A 20571-nucleotide genomic window follows, 5' to 3' on the forward strand; every position below is an offset into this window, starting at 1 on the left:
TGTTTTTTTGTATTGGGCATGTTTAATAGCAAAAAGTCAAAAATATTTTTTTTCTTTCAAAATTGTAGTTTTATAGTGCAAAAAATTTAAAACGCAGAGGCGATCAAATATCACTGAAACAAAGCTCTACTTGTGGGAAAAAAGGACGTAAATTTAATTTGGGTGCAGTGTTGCATGACAGCGCGATTGTAAGTCAAAGTAACGCAGCGTCGTATTGGAAAAATGACCTGGTCAGGAAGGGGGGGGTAAATCCTCTGGGGGGCAAGGGGTTAAAGCAGACCTGGCAGTTAAATGGCTTCTGTGTCATGTGACCCCTGTGATTGAATCTCAACTCATCCTGCTGCCTCCCGATCCGAAGCCTTGACCAAGAGCAGATAGTGACATCTCAATCAGTGTGCTGGGAGCATGCAATGAAACTGCTCTCAGCTCACAACCTCATGCTACCATTGACACATATATTTATTTATTTATTTATTTCAGGTACTTATACATCGCTGTCAATTTACGCAGCACTTTATATATATATATAGTAAATTCACATCAGTCCCTAACCCTCAAGGGGTGTACAATCTAAGGTCCCTAACTCACATTCATACATATACATACTAGGGACAATTTAGACAGGAGTCAATTAACCTGCCTGCATGTCTTTGGAGTGTGGGAGGAAACCGGAGTACCCAGAGGAAACCCACACAGGCACAGGGAGAACATGCAAACTCCAGGCAGGTGGTGGCATGGTTGGGACGCCTAAATCACATGATTTGGAGGGCTGGTCCAACACTTATGGCAATATGGTGTATGTGCAGTGGCTGGGTGCTAAAGCTCGTTTTTCTTGCTGCCAAATATATCATTGGCAAAAGATTGAATGTATCTTTTAACCCCTTCCTGCTCACTGTGTCCAGTGCCAGCACTGACAGTGTCCCTTTAAACAGTTCTGAACTCCCAGCAACCATGTGACCTCTGCGATTGGGTGGAGGGAGCTGGTCTCTCCATCTAGTGATCATTAGTTTGGACCGAGAGCCGTCTTTGGCAGTTTGGTCTCTGTGCTGGGAGTGCACAGTGAGCGCGATCTCAACATGGAAATATCATATGTGTTACAGGGGTGGCAACAGGGTATTGTGGGTAGTACCAATACCTGAATCTGTCCTGGTCTCAGCCTCTTGCAATCCCCTGCATGGCATAGCACAGACTGGGAGAAGGGCAAGCAGCACAAGGAGTCAGTTGGTTGTGCTGCAGTTCTCATGTGCTAATAAGGGACACGCTGACAGGAGGATGAAATCTGCTGCTTCTCCTTTCACTGTCCAATCACAGGTTGGGGGTAGGGTTGCCACCTCATCCCTTTAACCCCAAACACATATTAATTACACAGGTTCTGGGGCTGATTTAGGTGGTAATTAAACTCACTTGGTGCCTTATCTGCATTGAATTAACCTCAGAAACTGTGTAATTAATGTGTTTGATTTTAAAGGGATGAGATAGCAACCCTAGCTGGGGGAGGTACCAGAACAGTAAGACTTTGTTTAGACTTGTGGTTGGGGGGCAGCAAAAATGGCGGCCACCAACCGACCCCCCCTTAAGCTGCAACAGGCAGCTGACGGGAGTGTCTATATGCCACTGGCACAATGGATTGACAAGCCCGCTGAACACTACACAGTCAAGCAAATGGGGAAGTTGCAGCGAGATTGTTAGTAAAAATGAGATCAAAACAGGCAATGAGGAGGCATCACAATGCTTCCTTACCGCCTGCCAGTAGCCTCTGAAAAGCAATATGAGCACGGATCGGGCTTCAGAGGAAAGAGAGATTTAGACACACGTCTAAATCTTCCCTATGTGTTATTTAGTGTAGCAGACAAAAATCAGGTATCCTGCCCTGCCAGACAGGGCCGTGCTGTGTGGCAGAGCTGTGTAAAACTAAAGACTGGATGGACATAAATCCAAACCCTTTTTTTTTTTTAGCAGATAAAACAACTCCCATATACAGTATGTATTTAAATCTGTGTATTTAACTGCTTGTCTCTATAGAATATTTTGATTTGCGCAATAGCCTGCCTGTGGCTGGTTCTCTTTAAAGAGATCTGCTATAAATGCAACAGCTGGCAGAATGTCTATCTAGACTAAAAAATTGAGTTAAGGTTCACATGTCAAACTTGTTTGCTGTCAGGCTGAGATGCTGCAAAAGGACAAAGGGTAACTATGTAAACCTGGCAAACGCTCAAATCATTTTGCATTTATCGCTTTAAAAGGCTGCCAGTCACTCCGCTTGAAGAAGGTCTTGCAGGTAAGGTGAAACTGCACGCTGCCTGCCGGCGATGGGAATTTTAATTGGATGGGAGCAGCCAATTATTCCTCCGTGGAGCGGTTGACTTTGCAAATGCTGCTTTTGTTACTCAGATGAATCATTTAAAAGGACAAGCGTTTGACTCTGACGCTTTTCAAACTTCCCACCGCAGTCTTAGAAAGCGGGGTGCAGCCTCAGGTTATCATGTCAGTCATCTGCAAATGAACAGCTGAAAGGATATGGGGGTAATATACAGTACAAGAGATGGCATCCTATTTCCACTATTCTGCTACAGGATAATAGGGATAATTAGGGCACAACTCAGCATCACGGCCCCTTCAAATCTCTTGTGGTTGCTTCATCACTCTGGTCCTGTATACTGTCAGACCAGGATTCAGGGAAAATTGATACAGGTCGTGACTTTGAGAGGCCAAAATCTAAAGCGGACATTAACCCCCCCCCCACTCCATCACTATTGCACAATTACTATAATTTTATTATTTCATTTTGTATTATTTTATTTATTAATTACAGGTACATTATTCAGTATAGCACTTTACACATATATATATATATATATATATATATATACATACATACATATATATATATATATATATATATATATATATACATACCGTACATATACAGTGGGGATCAAAAGTTTGGGCACCCCAGCTAAAAATTTGTATTAATGTGCATAAAGAAGCCAAGGAAAGATGGAAAAATCTCCAAAAGGCATCAAATTACAGATTAGACATTCTTATAATATGTCAACAAAAGTTAGATTTTATTTCCATCATTTACACTTTCAAAATAACAGAAAACAAAAAAATGGCGTCTGCAAAAGTTTGGGCACCCTGCAGAATTTATAGCATGCACTGCCCCCTTTGCCAAGCTGAGACCTGCCAGTGTCATGGATTGTTCTCAATCATCGTCTGGGAAGACCAGGTGATGTCAATCTCAAAGGTTTTAAATGCCCAGACTCATCTGACCTTGCCCCAACAATCAGCACCATGGGTTCTTCTAAGCAGTTGTCTAGAAAACTGAAACTGAAAATAGTTGACGCTCACAAAGCTGGAGAAGGCTATAAGAAGATAGCAAAGCGTTTTCAGATGTCAATATCCTCTGTTCGGAATGTAATTAAGAAATGGCAGTCATCAGGAACAGTGGAAGTTAAAGCAAGATCTGGAAGACCAAGAAAAATATCAGACAGAACAGCTTGCAGGATTGTGAGAAAAACAATTCAAAACCCACGTTTGACTGCACGATCCCTCCAGAAAGATCTGGCAGACACTGGAGTTGTGGTACACTATTCCACTATAAAGAGACACTTGTACAAATATGGTCTTCATGGAAGAGTCATCAGAAGAAAACCTCTTCTACGTCCTCACCACAAAAATCATCGTTTGAACTTTGCAAATGAACATATAGACAAGCCTGATGCATTTTGGAAACAAGTTCTGTGGACTGATGAGGTTAAAATTGAACTTTTTGGCAGGAATGAGCAAAGGTACGTTTGGAGAGAAGGGACACAGAATTTAATGAAAAGAACCTCTGTCCAACTGTTAAGCATGGGGTTGGATCAATCATGCTTTGGGGTTGTGTTGCAGCCAGTGGCACAGGGAACATCTCATGAGTAGAAGGAAAAATGGATTCAATAAAATTTCAGCAAATTTTGGATGGTAACTTGATGCCATCTGTGAAAAAGCTGAAGTTAAAGAGAGGATGGCTTCTACAAATGGATAATGATCCTAAACACACCTCGAAATCCACGGGGGATTACATCAAGAGGCGTAAACTGAAGATTTTGCCATGGCCTTCACAATCTCCTGACCTCAACATAATTGAAAATCTATGGATAGACCTTAAAAGAGCAGTGCGTGACAGACAGCCCAGAAATCTCAAAGAACTGGAAGACTTTTTTAAGGAAGAATGGGCAAAGATACCTCAAACAAGAATTGAAAGACTCTTGGCTGGCTACAAAAAGCGTTTACAAGCTGTGATACTTGTCAAAGGGGGCAGTACAAGATATTAACTCTGCAGGGTGCCCAAACTTTTGCAGACGCCATTTTTTTGTTTTCTGTTATTTTGAAAGTGTAAATGATGGAAATAAAATCTAACTTTTGTTGACATATTATAAGAATGTCTAATCTGTAATTTGATGCCTTTTGGAGATTTTTCCATCTTTCCTTGGCTTCTTTATGCACATTAATACAAATTTTTAGCTGGGGTGCCCAAACTTTCGATCCCCACTGTATATATATATACATATATATATATATATATATATATACACACATTGTATGGGCTGCACAGTTGCTTAGCACGTCTGCCGTGCAGTAAATGGTCATGGGTTCGATTCCTGACCATGGTGCCTCCTGCATGGAGTTTGCATGTTCTCCCTGTGCTTGCGTATGTTTCCTCCAGGTACTCCGGTTTCCTCCCACCTCCAAAGACATGCTGGTACGTTAATTGGCTCCTGTCTAAATTGTCCTAGTTTCATCCCTGGCCATGTGGGATCTCCTGCATGGTAGGGGTTGGGGAAAGACCTGGCAACCTACCCTGTAAAAATAATTGCTAAGAGAATTCATGGAAAAAGTCGCTTGCGAGTGACGGTCCATGCAATCGCCAAGGGTCACATACGACTGAATGGATAGATAGATATATTGTACATTCACATCAGTCCCTGCCCTCAAGGAGCTAACAATCTAAGATTCCTAACTCACATTCATACATACACATACTAGGGCCACTTTAGACAGCAGCCAATTATCCTACCAGAATGTCTTTTGAGTGAGGGAAGAAACCAAAGTACCCAGAGGAATCCTATGCAAGCACAGGGAGAACATGCAAACTTATTATTATTCTAATTCATTATTAGTATTTTAATTTATTAAATTAAATAGTATTTTATAAATGTATAATAATGTATTTTATTTATTAAAATGATTATTGTTTTGTATTATTATTACTGTTATTATTGTATCTATTTTAATTGATGTCATCTGATTTCCACTGTTCTTCTAATAGGATAATAGGAGAGATCATTGTTAGGGCAAAGCTCAACATTACTGTCCCATTAAATTTCTTGTGTTCACTGCTGCCTTCATCAATCTGTATACTGTTGGGCCAGGAGTATTATCATTATACTTTAATATTAATATTATTATCATCATCATCATCATTATTAATATTATTATTTTTACCTGGTACTGTCAAGCCAGGATTAAGGAAAAGTCGATACAGTCCCTGCCCTCAAGGAGCTAACAATCTAAGATTCCTAACTCACATTCATACATACACATACTAGGACCACTTTAGACAGGAGCCAATTATCCTACCAGAATGTCTTTGGAGTGAGGGAGGAAACCAAAGTACCCAGAGGAAACCTATGCAAGCACAGGGAGAACATGCAAACTTATTATTATTCTGATTCATTATTAGTATTTTAATTTATTAAATTAAATTGTATTTTATAAATGTATAATAATGTATTTTATTTATTAAAATTATTATTGTTTTGTATTATTGTTACTATTATTATTGTATTTATTTGAATTGATGTCATCTGATTTCCACTGTTCTAATAGGATAATAGGAGAGATCATTGTTAGGGCAAAGCTCAACATTACTATCCCATCAAATTTCTTGTGTTCACTGCTGCCTTCATCAATCTGTATACTGTCGGGCCAGGAGTATTATCATTTTACTTTAATATTAATATTATTATCATCATTATTATTATTATTAATATTATTATTTTTACCTGGTACTGTCAGGCCAGGATTCAGGAAAAATCGATACAGGTCAAAATCTTGAGAGACCAAAAGCACATACATTGCAACATGTCATCAGGAGGCTGGCTGTCTCCTCCTGGTTTTTGCAGCCGCCCCCCTGATCCTACATGCACATCACCAGAGGGCCAGTTCCAGGAACCCCATGACATCACAGAAGAAGATGGCATGGTGGGACCAGGTATGCAACAGCAGATCCCTACAGAACACCACTGGATTTGCTGGGTATATGTGTGTTTGGGGATCACTCAGCAATAAAGGTAAGGGGAGGTAACATGGGAGGGGCATTGAAGCTAAGTGGTTAGCACTTCCGCCTGGCAGCACTAGGGTTGTTGGTTTGAATCCTAACCACAACACTACCTGCCTGGAGTTTGCATGTGCTTCCTGTGCCTGCGTGGGTTTCCTCTCAGTACTCCGATTTCCTCCCACACTCCAAAGACATGCTGGTAGACTAATACGTTCCTGTCTAAAATGGCCCTAGTATGTGTGTGTATGAATGTGAGTTAGGGACCTTAGATTGTACACCCCTTGAGGGTTAGGGACTGGTGAGAATGTACAATATATATGTAAAGCACTGCGTACATTAACAGCGCTATAGTAATAATAATTTCTCAAGTGTAGGTCAGCCTTTTGAAATTAATGGGCTATCCTACACGACACACAGGAATGAGCGCACTTACATAGTTAGTCTGGCTGAAGAAAGACAAAAGTCCATCCAGTTCAACCATTAAAAAAAAAAAAAGTTATAATCCTATACCCACAGTTGATCCAGAGGAAGACAAAAAAACCCAGCAAAGCATAATTCAATTTGCTCCTTTAGGTGTGAACGTAGCTTGATAGTGACCATGAGACTGGAGGGAGCGTGAAGGGATCGGGAGGTATTTGAAAGATTTGAATACCAGATTAAAAGATGGGACAGTGGTAGAGATCAAGTTTACAAAACAGTTTGTAGGCTTGAGCCAGTCAGTTTCCTTTTAAGGTACCTCTATAGCACGAGTGTCAAACTGGCGGCCCTTCAGCTGTTACCAAACTACAAGTCCCATGAGGCACTGCAAGATTGACCCTTACAAGCATGACTCCCAAAGGAAAAGGCATGGTGGGGCTTGTAGTTCCGCAACAGCTGGAGGGCCGCCAGTTTGACACCTCAGTGTCAGATAAATGCAGAGAGTGGGAGGGAAAAAAGTAGCACAAGGAGCCAATTAGCTGTGCAGTACTCATGTGCTAATAAGGGACATGGTGACAGGAGGAGAGCAGAGAGTGACAGTGAGATGAGATCATCAGTCTGCTACTCATCTTTTCACGGTCCAGTCACAGGGTGGGGAAGGGACAAGATTTATAGGTATTACTGAACAGCAGCACAAGGATCCTTTAATACCAGATTAGAGGACAGGGTAGTGCTAGAGGTCAGGTTTACAAAAGAATTTATGTCTGCTGGAGCAGCCTGCCTGATCCATGGATTACATTCTTGATTGCTCCTATTGTATCAAACAGGAAAAAAAAATTGTGAAACTTTATTTCCGACATATGCATGTGCTACAGAATATACTACAGTATAGTTTCAACTAGCCTACCCTTGAAACCCCAGCAGTGCATCGTGGAAAGGGATCACATGCTCCCAGATACCCCAGGGCACCAGGTATTTAGCAGCAGCTCTGATAGAGCGCTGAAGAAGCACAAAAAAGCATAACTGGGTGACGGTGGGTTTTTAGGAAACTCTGTCTGTCTGTCCTGATTCTTTTTGTTCCCCAAAAAAACCTTTAAAATGTCATTAAAATTAAATTTTGTTTCATTGTCTGTCAAATGAAATGTGCTTACTCTGTATCCAACATCTCTTTCTTCCTTATTCAAAGTGGCAACGCTATTCCAGAAAATCTTCATTCTTCGGTGTTGCCACATTCGCTGCGTATTCTTCAGTTTTCCACCCGAGCTCTGCTCTGAACCCGAGCTTTATATCAAATAACACAACCTCGGCATCCCTTTAAACATACATGTTCCTCTCTGATGGAGACTGAGTTTTGCAGAAATTATCTGTTTAATACGTTCCTGAAGTAGGTCTGATAAAGTGTAATCAAGCAACTGATCAGCAGATTGTACTGCTAAAACATGCATCAACCAGTGGCCACCAGGGATGGATCATGCACATCTAAAGGGATTTTAGGGGTGTGTTCTTTTATATAATGCTGGGGCTCAACATTTTGTCAAACATTGAACCTGCTTTCTGCTCCACTATTGGACAGTGAGGTGTGAAGATACAAGGGATACATCACTTAACCAGAAGATAAAAGAGGCAAAAAAAAGGTATTCGATCTTAGTGAAAATATGCAATTTATGGCCAGTTTCTGAATTGGCAGTTTTTGCTCAAGTGACCCATTCATGAATCAATATCTAACAATTACAAGTGCTTGGAGGCATAACTCTACTACATAACCCATGCAGTAGTCTGTCATTGTTCTGGTCTAATAAAAGTTTGGCAATGTCACAGGCCACAGTTGGGGCCCCCTATTCTTCAGAAGTTGACCCTCACCACCCTGTCACAGTGAGGATCTCCTTACCTGAGGTCATCTACATTGGCCACAGTCTTGGTGAGGATTCCTTTCTCTCTCCTCAGCTTTTTGATCTCAAGTTTGAGCAGTCTGATGTCCTCCACTCTTTGCTTGTACTGACTCTCTCCTTTATTCAAGATAGATTGCTGGATTTTAATCTTCTCATACAGCAGAGCCAATTCATCATTCCTGCGGACCAGCTGGGTACCCAAAATGTCCCTCTCGCTAATCACCTGGGTACAAAGACAACCATAGGTACAAAGTTAACGGGGCTGAAAACACACCCATGGCCATCCCCTGCAAGACATCAGTTATTCTGCTCCAGAGACAGAAACTAAACCTCTAGGGTCATTTTGCATCATTTTTTATCAGTGAGATAACCAGCAACTTGGATGAGAATATTTTCTTATTATTCTTTGTTTACTATTTCTATAGGAGAGGAGCGGAAAGGAGAGGAGAGGAGAGAAGAGTGAGGAGAGGTGAAGGAGAGGGAGAGTAAAGGAGAAGGAGAAGATAGGTGAGGAGAAGGAGAAGATAGGTGAGGAGAAGAAGAGGAGAAGGAGAGAGGAAAAGGAGATGGATAGTGAAAGGAGAGGAGAAGGAGTGGGTGAGAGTGAGAGTGGGAAGAGGAGAAGAGAAAGGAGAAGACAGTGAGAGTGGGGAGAGGGGAAGGAGAAGAAAGGTGAGCAGAAGGAGAGGAAGAGGAGAGAAGAGGAGAGGAGAGGAGGAAAGTGAGAGTGAAGAGAAGAGAAGAAGAGAGGTAACGGAGATGGATAATGAAAGGAGAGGAGAAGGAGAGGGAGAGGAAGAGAGTGAGAGTGGGGAGAGGAGATGAGAAAGGAGAAGAGAGTGAGAGTGGGGAGAGGGGAAGGAGAAGACAGGTGAGCAGAAGGAGAGGAAGAGGAGAGAAGAGGAGAGGAGGAAAGTGAGAGTGAAGAGAGGAGAAGGAGATGGATAATGAAAGGAGAGGAGAAGGAGAGGGAGAAGGATAGGGGAGGGTGAGAGTGTGGAGAGGAGAAAAGAAAGGAGAAGAGAGTAAGAGTGGGGAAAGGGGAAGGAGAAAACAGGTGAGCAGAAGGAGAGGAAGAGGAGAGGAGGAAAGTGAGAGTGAAAGTGAGGGGAAGGAAAGGAGAGAAGAAGGAGAGAAGAAGAATGACAGGAGAAAAAGAGGAGAGGCAGAAGGAGAAGAGAGGAGATGAGAGGGAGAATGAGGAGAGGGAAAGTGAGGAGAGGAGAAGGAAAGGAGGAGAGGAGGAGGAGAAGGAGAAGGAAAGGAAGAGGGTGAGTGAGGAGAGGAGAAGGAAAGGAGAAGAGAAGGAGAGGAGAAGGAAAGGGAGAGGGAGAGTGAGGAGAGGAGAAGGAAAGGGAGAGGGAGAGTGAGGAGAGGAGAAGGAAAGGAGAGGGAGAGTGAGGAGAGGAGAAGGAAAGGAGAAGAGGAGAAGGAGAGGAGAGGGAGAGGGAGAGTGAGGAGAGGAGAAGGAAAGGAGAAGAAGAGAAGGAAAGGAGAAGAAGAGAAGGAGAGGAGAAGTAGAGGAGAAGGAGAGGAGAGAAGGAGAAGGAGAGGAGAGAAGGAGAAGGAGATGTTCTATAGTGGTGCTGTAGGGCACAGCTGTGTATCTTAAGAATTAATGGACAGAAATACAAATCCTTTGACTCTAAAAATAGCTCCCATATTTGCATTTCATATGTGTATTTTTCTGTTTGCACAAAGATCAGATTTAATGTTTTTCCCCACACAACAGCCCTGTCTTCAAGGGAAGGGGCCTGTTCGTTCACTGCTGTACTTTCCATTTCACATACAGACCCCTTCCCCATTCTGGGACTGGACAGTAGAAGGAGAAGCCGCAATTGGATGAGCTCATCTCTCTGTTCTCTTCTCCTATCAGCATACTCCTTTTACTGTAGCACACGATTGTCTTTTTCTGCTGCTTCTCACTACACCTCTCTAAGCTCTGCTGTACAGGAGACTGCAAAAAGCAGATACCAAATTTAATGATATACTACTGAATACAGAGCTGCATTAATTTGTGACTTTTTTATCTTCATGACGTTTTAAAAGTTAGTTCACCTTACCAGCAACCGCAGAAAACCAAATTTGGGTGGAGATGCCCTTTAATGTCACAATATATGTGTGGATTGGTTGTAGGTACAGATAACAGTACCTGATCAAGTTCTTTCCTCTGCCGAAGTCTCTCTGCGTCAGCATCGGACAGAATTTTCAGGAGCCTCCTCTCTTCCGCCTTCTGGCTGTCAATCAGTTGCTGTGTCTCTGTTGCTTGCAGTTTCAATTTCTGCAGTTCAGTCTGTTAGTGGGAACATGATGGAGATTAGTATACAGTGAATTGCAGAGTCAGCAATGTAAGGGAGAAATGGGCAGATCTCGCTCTTAGAACAGAACTCTGAAAACACTGAGAGGTGAAAATGGATGAAGAAAAATGGTCAGTAAAAAGATATAACATTAAATAAGCCCAAATCAATGTGCCAGTCATTTATTATCGCAGTTAGATCTGGGATTCTTTTCTTCATAAAGCATATTGACTGATTAAAAATTATTCTTGAGTCAATTCATTATACCTGATGAAGATGTATTTAGACTGAAAAAAAAGAAAACTAATGCAGCCACCACAGAAGGACTGGTAAGCTGCAATACATTACGTTTAGGCTCATGGAATTAGTTTTGCTGTAAAATGTAAACTTACCTTTTCAGAAAAAAATGAAGAACTAACACAACACCGTACATGCTCCCCAACCCCCGGTCCCCGCTGTACTTACCTCTATGGGTGATGAGCTGTCGATGCTCACACAGCCAGTAGTGGTCCAGGGATTTGAAATGCCCACTGTTCTCCCTTTTCTTTCTGCAGGGATTCCAGGATGGATCAGAGTGATTCTGATTGGTCAGCGCCGACACAGAGCAACGCTCTGATCCATCCTAGAAACACCAGAAAGAAGAGGGAGAAAAGGAAGGATTTCAAGTCCCTGAACTGATATACAAGCTGCGTGGGCACCGACAGCTCATCACTCACCCACAAAGCTAAGTACAGAATGGAATGGGGTGGAGCATGTAAAATGTTAGTTCACCCATTGATTATATCACATATCAAGTAGCGAGAATGAGCGTTCCTGCTCGCAAGTTTTGTTGCACGATTTTCACAGTATTCTACATTTTTAACACTAGTTACGTTGAGACCAGAATTCTACTTTAAAGTGATATTAAAGGATGATTTTTTTTTTTTTAAATAACAAACATATCATACTTACCTGCTCTGTGTAATGGTTTTGTACAGAGCAGCCCTGCTTCTCCTCTTTTCGGGTCCCCTGCTGGCCCTCCTGCCCCCTCCTTGCTATGAGGGCATCTGAGCAGGCTGGCTCCCTAGCCACTGCTCTGTCTGTCTATTCAAACACAGAGCGCGGCTTCCCTGCTCTCATCATTGCCTCCCTGACTGTGATTGACAGTAGCGGGAGCCAATGGTTTCTGCTGCTGTCTCAGACAATGCGGCGGGAGAGTCCTCAAAGAACCGTTGCTCTCCTGCACATCACTGAATTGAGATGGGGCTCAGTAAAGTATTAGGGCTGGGGCTGGGGGTGCTGCTGCACACAGAAGGTTTTTTACCTTCATGCATAGATTGTAAGCTCCATGAGCAGGGCCATCCTATTCCTTCTGTACTGAAATGTATTGTAATTGTACTGTCTCCCTTTATATTGTAAAGCGCTGCGCAAACTGTTGGCGCTATATAAATTCTGCATAATAATAATAATAAAAGAGTTCCTGAAGGTAAAAAAACATCTTGAACCTTTACAACCACTTTAATTGGTCTCCTGTCTGCAGTCTGAAGGTGGAAATGTTCATCTGTTTAATACTGTAATTGTCAATTATAATTACAGTATTAACAAATATTGATACAAGAGAAAAACAAAACAGAAATATATATGCAGTATATCAAAATTATTATCATGTTAACCAAAGCATACTGAGGCTGCTAAATTAGTCCTGAGTCAGAGAGGTGGGCTGATGATGTCACAACTTCAGCCAATCCGAGCAGGCTTTGTATTCATTAGTAGAATACATCGCTTGCCGTGATTGGCCCAGCAAATACTGTATGTAGCCTCAGCTACCGTACATACACACATCCAGCGGGCTGATTACAGTAGAGACGTACCGGTACGTTTTGAAACAGCTTGGCTCAGCGCAGTATACTGTATATACCGCACATCCAGCGGGCTGACAGATTAATCTCTCATAGGGACTTTTGTTTTGAGCCAGCTTGGCTCAGCGCGGTATACTGTATGTACATTACTGCACATCCAGCGGGCTGTATATATACTGTATACTGTATGTAGCCGAAGCTGCCGTATTACTGCACATCCAGCAGGCTGTATATATATACTGTATACTGTATGTAGCCGAAGCTGCCGTATTACTGCACATCCAGCGGGCCGTATATATACTGTATACTGTATGTAACCGAAGCTGCCGTATTACCGCACATCCAGCGGGCTGTATATATACTGTATACTGTATGTAGCCGAAGCTACCGTATTACCGCACATCCAGCGGTAACCATCTGATTTGGAATTTGATCCATATGATGAATGTCTTACAAATGTATCACAAGATGTCATTCATGAACTTATGATGTCAGAGGATGAACATGACGATTTTGAAGGATTTTAAGTACCGGTAAGTCATAACCATTTCAATGAAAAAATCTGATGTATTTAAATGGTGTTGCCTCGGAAGGGGGGTAGTCTTATACGGCGAGTATAGCCCAAACCCTATGTTTTTAACTGGAAGAATAGGGGGTCGTCTTATACACCCAGTCGCCTTATACGCCGGAAAATACGGTTACATTTTATTTGGGTGCAGCGTTGCATAACCGCACAATTGTCAGTTAAAGTAACGCAGCGCCGTAACGCAAAAAATGGCCTTATCAGGAAGGGGGGAAATCCTCTAGAGGGCAAGTGGTTAAAAAAATCTGTGAATTGCCTCCTATTAGGAAGTGACATCCAGGCTATGAGAACATTATCTCCGGCTAGCTGGTGAAATCATCTGAGCGCTCCCTGCATTGTGAAGACCGTGCCTCCTTACAGTTAGTTCTATGCTCACTGCAGAAGGAAGCAGTAATAACTTGGGTGACAGACCGGGCTGCCCAGGGCTGTGACTAATACGTGCCTCATTTACGGACACCTTCCCTCTTAAATAATTGAGCTGCAGAGGCGCCGGTGTCAGACCGATAACTGCTGAATCTTGAGCTGCCCGAGTAAATGAGATGCGTGTGCCGCCAGCGAGATGTACGCTGGGAGAGGACGCTGTAGATTTTCACTGACTGTGACAGGTGTGAAGAATGACGAGGAGATGAGCTTAAACTCATCAATCGTTCCTCTCGTCTGCCGATCGATCAGCAATCCGTCAACGGTACCATGCATTTTTTACAAGAAACAGCCAACAGGGGCTGGAGATAGGGCAAAGCACGGGCGGAGGAGGACAAAGAGGGAAACTAAGAGATGGGAGATCTGATTTGCCAGGTTCAATATTTAACTCAGAATTCTGCTGATTGGAAGCTTGCAGATCTTCAGGAGTGTAAATAAAGTTTTAACGTCTTGCCGTAATGTTTCCGAAAGTATTGTTGAAGAGGTTACGGGGAATGTCGAAGAGTTGTAAATAAATAATAGGCAGCACTCTAGACAGCTAGAATTTCAAGTTTCACAGATTTATGAAAGGAAGCATCAAAGACATCACAATCATTGTAGTACATGTACAAGATCTCCCCATAGTTCCTCGACCTAGACCAGGGGTGCCCAAACTTTCTAAACAAACGGCCAATCTACTGTTGTTCAGACTTCAAGGGGGCCGAACTGTGGTCAGCGGGAGTAGACAATGCACCAGCGTTAGTAGGAATAGACTATGGAGTAGAATTTACCTAAACTAGAGAATGCAAAATTTGGTGCAGCTGTGCATGGTAGCCAATCAGCTTCTAACTTCAGTTTCTTCAATTCATTTTTGACAAAAAAAAAAACTGAAAGCTGACTGGCTTCTATGCAGAGCTGCACCAGATTTTGCACTCTCCTGTTTTAGTAAATCGACCCCGATGACTCAGGCTTGGTGGTCAGTGGAATAAAAAAAATTACATAATGCCTGTTCCCAGTAAGCAAAGGAATAGTGCCCCATCATTTGTGTCAGTGGGAGGAATAGTGCCCCATCATTGGTATCGTTGGGGGGAATAGTGCCCCATCATTGGTGTCAGTGGGAGGAATAGTGCCCCATCATTGGTATCAGTGGAAGGAATAGTGCCCCATCATTTGTGTCAATGAGGAATAGTGCCCCATCATTTGTGTCAGTGAGGAATAGTGCCCCATCATTGGTATCAGTGGGAGGAATAGTGCCCCATCATTGGTGCCAGTGAAAGGAATAGTGCCCCATCATTGGTGTCAGTGGGGGGGAATAGTGCCCCATCATTGGTGTCAGTGGGAGGAATAGTGCCCCATCATTGGTATCAGTGGAAGGAATAGTGCCCCATCATTGGTATCAGTGGGGGGAATAGTGTCCCATCATTGGTGTCAGTGGGAGGAATAGTGCCCCATCATTGGTGTCAGTGGGAGGAATAGTGCCCCATCATTGTTATCGTTGGGAGGAATAGTGCCCCATCATTGGTGTCAGTGGGAGGAATAGTGCCCCATCATTGGTATCAGTGGGAGGAATAGTGCCCCATCATTGGTGCCAGTGAAAGGAATAGTGCCCCATCATTGGTGTCAGTGGGAGGAATAGTGCCCCATCATTGGTGTCAGTGGGAGGAATAGTGCCCCATCATTGGTATCAGTGGGAGGAATAGTGCCCCATCATTGGTATCGTTGGGAGGAATAGTGCCCCATCATTGGTGTCAGTGGGAGGAATAGTGCTCCATCACTTGTGTCAGTAGAAGGAATAGTGTCCCATCATTGGTGTCAGTGGGAGGGATAGTGCCCATCATTGGTATCAGTGGGAGGAATAGTGCCCCATCATTGGTGTTAGTGGGAAGAATAGTGTCCTATCACTGGTGTCAGTGAGAGGAATAGTGCCCCATCATTTGTGTCAGTGGGAGGAATAGTGCCCTATTAATGTTATCGTTGGAAGGAATAGTGCCCCATCATTGGTGTCAGTGGGAGGAATAGTGCCCATCATTGGTATCATTGGGAGGAATAGTGCCCCATCACTGGTGTCAGTGAGAGGAATAGTGCTCCATCATTGGTGTCAGTGGGAGGAATAGTGCCCCATCATTGATGTCAGTGTGGGAGAATAGTGTCCTATCATTGGTGTCAGTGGGAGGAACAGTGCCCCATCATTTGTGTCAGTGGGAGGATTAGTGCCCCATCATTGGTATCATTGGGAGGAATAGTGCCCATCATTGGTATCATTGGGAGGAATAGTGACCATCATTGGTGTCAGTGGGAGGAATAGTGCCCCATCATTGATTTCAGTGTGGGAGGAATAGTGCCCCATCATTTGTGTCAGTGGGAGGAACAGTGCCCCATCATTGGTGTCACTGGGAGGAATAGTGCTCCATCATTTGTGTCAGTGGGAGGAATAGTGCCCCATCACTGGTATCAGAGGGGAGAATAGTGTCCTATCATTGGTGTCAGTGAAAGGAACAGCACCCCACTGTTGGGGTCAATCAAAGCATTGGTGCCTCATCAATGGTGTCAATGGGAGGAGTGGTACATCATTAATGGTGTCATTGAAAGGAACAGTGCCTCATATCAGTGAGGAAAACAGTGCCCCAAGGGCCAGATAATGGCAAACAGAAGGCCACATTTGCATGGCACACAATTCAGAGATCACTGACCCGGACGAAAGCAAACTCTCAGCCACAGGCATCATACACTGATCATCCATAACATTATCACTCGGGATGCACCGATACCACTTCTGTATCGATGAGTACTGATACTTTTGGGTCAAGTACTCACCCATATCGATTACCGATACTTTGCTTCGATTTGCGTTAATGGGCGCAAATTGCACCGCAAAGAATGCGATTCCTGTCCAAATCACATGCGGTTTCCCCACTGCTCCTGTGTGATCCCCCCAGGCTTGTCATGGCCCGAGTTCACACAGGAGCGATTCAGGAAACCTCCCTGCAAGCATCCCATGTTGAGTCTCAGTGGTAGGAGAAAAGAGAAAGCGGTGGGGGTTTGAAATCCCATCTGCTTTCTTTCCTCTCCTTGCAGCGATGACAGTTTGGGCTAGACGGCATCTGATTGGTCAGCACCATTCATGTGACTGCCTCCAAGGAGCATCCGGTCTGCAGGGAGAGGCGGAGTGCGGTTGATATCACTCCACCTTCCCTTCTACTCTACCAGGATGCAGTGCAGCTGGTACTATTGCGCCCTATTGCTGATCGCCGAATTATGCAGCAGCACACCACCAGCTCACTTTATGGCCGCTCTCCAGGCCAGCCCAGAAAAAAAAGCCTTGGCGTTAGTTAGGTAAATTAAGTTGCCACAAGGCCGCCTCTGGCTGCAGGGGAGAGGAGAGAGCACTTGACAATGGCTGGTAATGGCGGAGCGGTGACATCACCCATAGGGTTACTATGGCCCATTTGTTGTTGGCGCTACCTCCCCTCCCTGGAAGCCACCACTAGTTAACACAGGGGAACTGACCACGTGACTGGACTGGAACAGCATAAAAATAGGTAACAATTTCCTTTTTTTTTAGATTAGTAAGCTGTATCTTGAAACTCTACTTTAAAGGAAAATGTGCACATATGCAATGAATAGGTTACTTTTTTTTTTTGGACTGGCACACACTTTCATTGGAGAGAACGTTACAAAGGAACATAGGAGGCAAGAGTATACCTTTATCTTCACTGTCAGTCCCTTCCTTCAGAACCCCTCTCCACACACCAAACAAATTTACCTTTTTAAATACACCATATGGCCCACCATTTGGCCAGAAGCTTGTGTACAGCCCCGGGAATAATGTGAGCATTGCATGGTTTGTTTGGTTTTTACATTTTAAAGGTGCAAGGCAGCATATTTAAACAGTATTGAGTTCTACTCTGACATACAAAAACATGGATCTTTGTGTAGTTACATTTTACATTTCTGGGACAAATCTTAAAGGAGAAGTATGACCACAGCTAGTTTGGCCATACTTCTCCTACGGGTCTTACGGGTCACTGGAGTGCACTTTGTTCTGCACACCTGTAACCCATTCTCAGCCGGTCCAGGCTCAGAAAAGATCCCGACTTTAAAGTCAGGATCCACCCAGATGCCTGGACTGCCAGCTGGCTCAGCCTCTGGCAGTGAGCCACTGAGAGCCTGAACCAGCCGCTCCTGTCCAGGGGCAAACTGACAACTCATGGGGCCCCCGGGCAATAGGGGATCATGGGACCCCTGTGTCCTTGCCCAAACTCAAAAAAGCCTATGAAAGAGGTACCAGGGGCATCTCATGGGGCCCCCTACTGACCCCGGCCCTTGAGCAGTTCCCGAGTTTCCAAATGGTCAGTCCGCCCCTGCTCCTGTCCCCTCCACGGCTCAGCTCTCCAGTGAGTGCTGGAGGGGCAGAGCAGAGAGCTCGAGACTGCAAGTCATCAGCTCTCTGCAGACTGACGACCGAGAACTGAGCAATCAGCAGTCTTTGATCTTCCAGTTCTCGGGTCTTAGAGCTGATGGGGGACAGATGCAGCATCAGATCGATGCTGCAATCACCTAGGTGAGCACATATGTTTATGTTTTTTAAATTCCCAAACATCTCATTTAATAACCAGTGACTGTCAAACAGGTGACTAAAACTCTGCATGGAATTTTTTTTCTTGTCTAATATCCTAGATGAAATCAAGGCAAATAACGGGTTCGGATCTGTCAGTGTGTTGTCTGAGATAACATTGATAAAAAATACAAACATCACATGTGAATTTGCAGAGGACAGACCTTCAGAGACTCTTTTTCTTTCTCTATACGTTGATGGTCGAGGTGAACCTTCACAAGGGCAGACTCTTTGGAGGAAATCTCTTCCTTCAGTTGATCCACCTGATGGTTCATGATCTTCAGTTTCCTCTTCATCTCCGTAATCTCGTCCTAAGGACAAAGCAGGTGTTTGTTATCACTGTTATCATTATACAGGATTTATATACTGCCAACAGTTTACACAGCACTATACAATATAAAGCAGGCTTTCTCAACCAGGGTTCCTCCAGAAGTTGCTTGGGGTTCCTTGAGTGAGGAGCAGTTTCTGACGTTCAAACAAGTTGCCACTGAAGCCAATGATCTTTTTAGATATGTATAAGAGGAGGATTATTCCCACTGACCACAAATGTAAGGAACATTCTTCTCCTTGACCATTACACTAATGTACAGTTAACTGTAGATGCAATATTTTTAAGCAGGGCTTCCCTGAGACTGGAACATTATTTCAAGGGTTTTTCCATATTAAAAATGTTGGGAAAGGCTGATATAAAGGGAGACAGGACAGTTACAACACAATTCAGTACAAAGGGGTTGGATGTCCCTGCTCATAAAAGCTAAATCTGGCCATAGATGGTAGGTTTTTTTTTGTTTTTTTTTAGTTCAGCCAGAGGGGCCAATTGCTCCTTCAGGCAGGTTCCTCCATCCACACAAACCAGGTGGATGAAGAATCCTGCCTGGACCTTGTGCTGACAGCGGGACTTGCCAGCTGATTGGCTGCAGCAAAAGTTGTCCAGCGCGGACGGTCACACACAAACATCGAAATTTGAACCAACCAAATTTCAATCCATCTGTGGCCAGCTTTGCAATCTAAAAGGAAGGGGGAAGTGATGTAATAAGTATGTAGGGATGAGTTGATAGAAAAGTGAAAGTTCATTTGTTAGGTGGAAGCAGGATAAGAAGATGAGATTTCAGGGATTACCTAAAGGTGGATAGAATATGAGATAATTGGACAGATTGAGGTAGGGAGTCCAAGAGGATGGAAAAGGCTCTGGAGAGGTCCTGGAGGCTAGCACTGGAGGAGGTGACAAGGAGCTAGAGAGCAGGAGGCCTTAGGTGGAGCAAAGAGAAAAGTTTGGGTGATATTTTGAGACAAGTATGGTGATGTAATTGGGAATGCGTGAATTTAAAATTGAATTTAAAAGTGCCACACTATAATGCAGAAAGAAAGGGCCGCCGCACACCAAATCAATCACCAGCATCCAAGTTTATTGCACGAGACATCCACTAGCATGGCGGTCCAAGGAATGGTCCCTCTAATATGTTTCACCCAATGGATGCTAGTGATGTATACGATGTGTGGTGGCCCTTTCTTTCTGCACCAAGTCTATGAGCATGGACGGCTCAATTTGTCTCCAGTGCCTGATGTTCAAGTGGAGGCGGGGAGAAGTTGATGGAGCGGAGAATTTCTTGGTGTTATTGCTGTCTGTGTCCCCATTAGGGAGATTCACCTTCTCTATTTGTCCTGTTTACTATTATCTTTGAAAGTGAAAGTAAAAGAAAATCCCAACATTTGCGTTGCTCCCAAAAAAGTAATAGACGTGAATTCTTCCAGTGGGGACACTAGTTCTGGTGACCTGGGGGTCCCCAAGGAATTCCCTTAATTTGCAGGGATTTTCGCTCACTTCCTGTTAGGCTATGGAACAGGAAGTGAAATCTCTGCAATAGGACACACATGGCGAAAAAGAACCCTCCCTTGCTCTATGCAAAATGGAAAAAGAAGGTTTTGCCTATTGTTCTACTTTAATGTCTGCCACACCTTAATTTTCAAGTCCAAATACAAATTTATTCCAATGATAGATTGTTTGCAAATCCATGGGAGTGGATTTGCTAAAGGCAAATAGACTGTGCACCTTGCAAGTTCAGATGCTCCAGAGCTTAGTAACTAAGATGAAGTTCTGCTGACTTCCATCATCCAATCATGTGCAAACAAAAAGGCTGTTGTGTTTTTTTTTTTCCTTGCATGTGATTGGGTGTACTTTACAAAGTGAAGCTTTGCCTCATTTACTAAGTT

General features: G+C 43.6%; 1 protein-coding gene across 1 annotated transcript in view; it reads right to left on the reverse strand.

Moving 5' to 3' along the window:
• The window catches only part of CFAP58 (cilia and flagella associated protein 58), a 123424-nt gene that overhangs the window by 47086 nt on the left and 55767 nt on the right, over positions 1 to 20571 (reverse strand). Inside the window, exons 11-13 of the mRNA XM_089680826.1 lie at positions 18525 to 18671; positions 10781 to 10921; positions 8628 to 8851 (exon numbers count right to left, since the gene is read on the reverse strand). Of these exons, the coding sequence (XP_089536952.1) occupies positions 8628 to 8851; positions 10781 to 10921; positions 18525 to 18671 (512 nt within the window). The remainder of the gene's footprint in view (positions 1 to 8627; positions 8852 to 10780; positions 10922 to 18524; positions 18672 to 20571) is intronic.

Source organism: Staurois parvus, unplaced genomic scaffold, assembly GCF_062004578.1.
Source record: "Staurois parvus isolate SC_StPar_1 unplaced genomic scaffold, SC_StPar_1.0 ptg000250l, whole genome shotgun sequence".
In the NCBI taxonomy this organism is placed as follows: Eukaryota; Metazoa; Chordata; class Amphibia; order Anura; family Ranidae; genus Staurois; species Staurois parvus.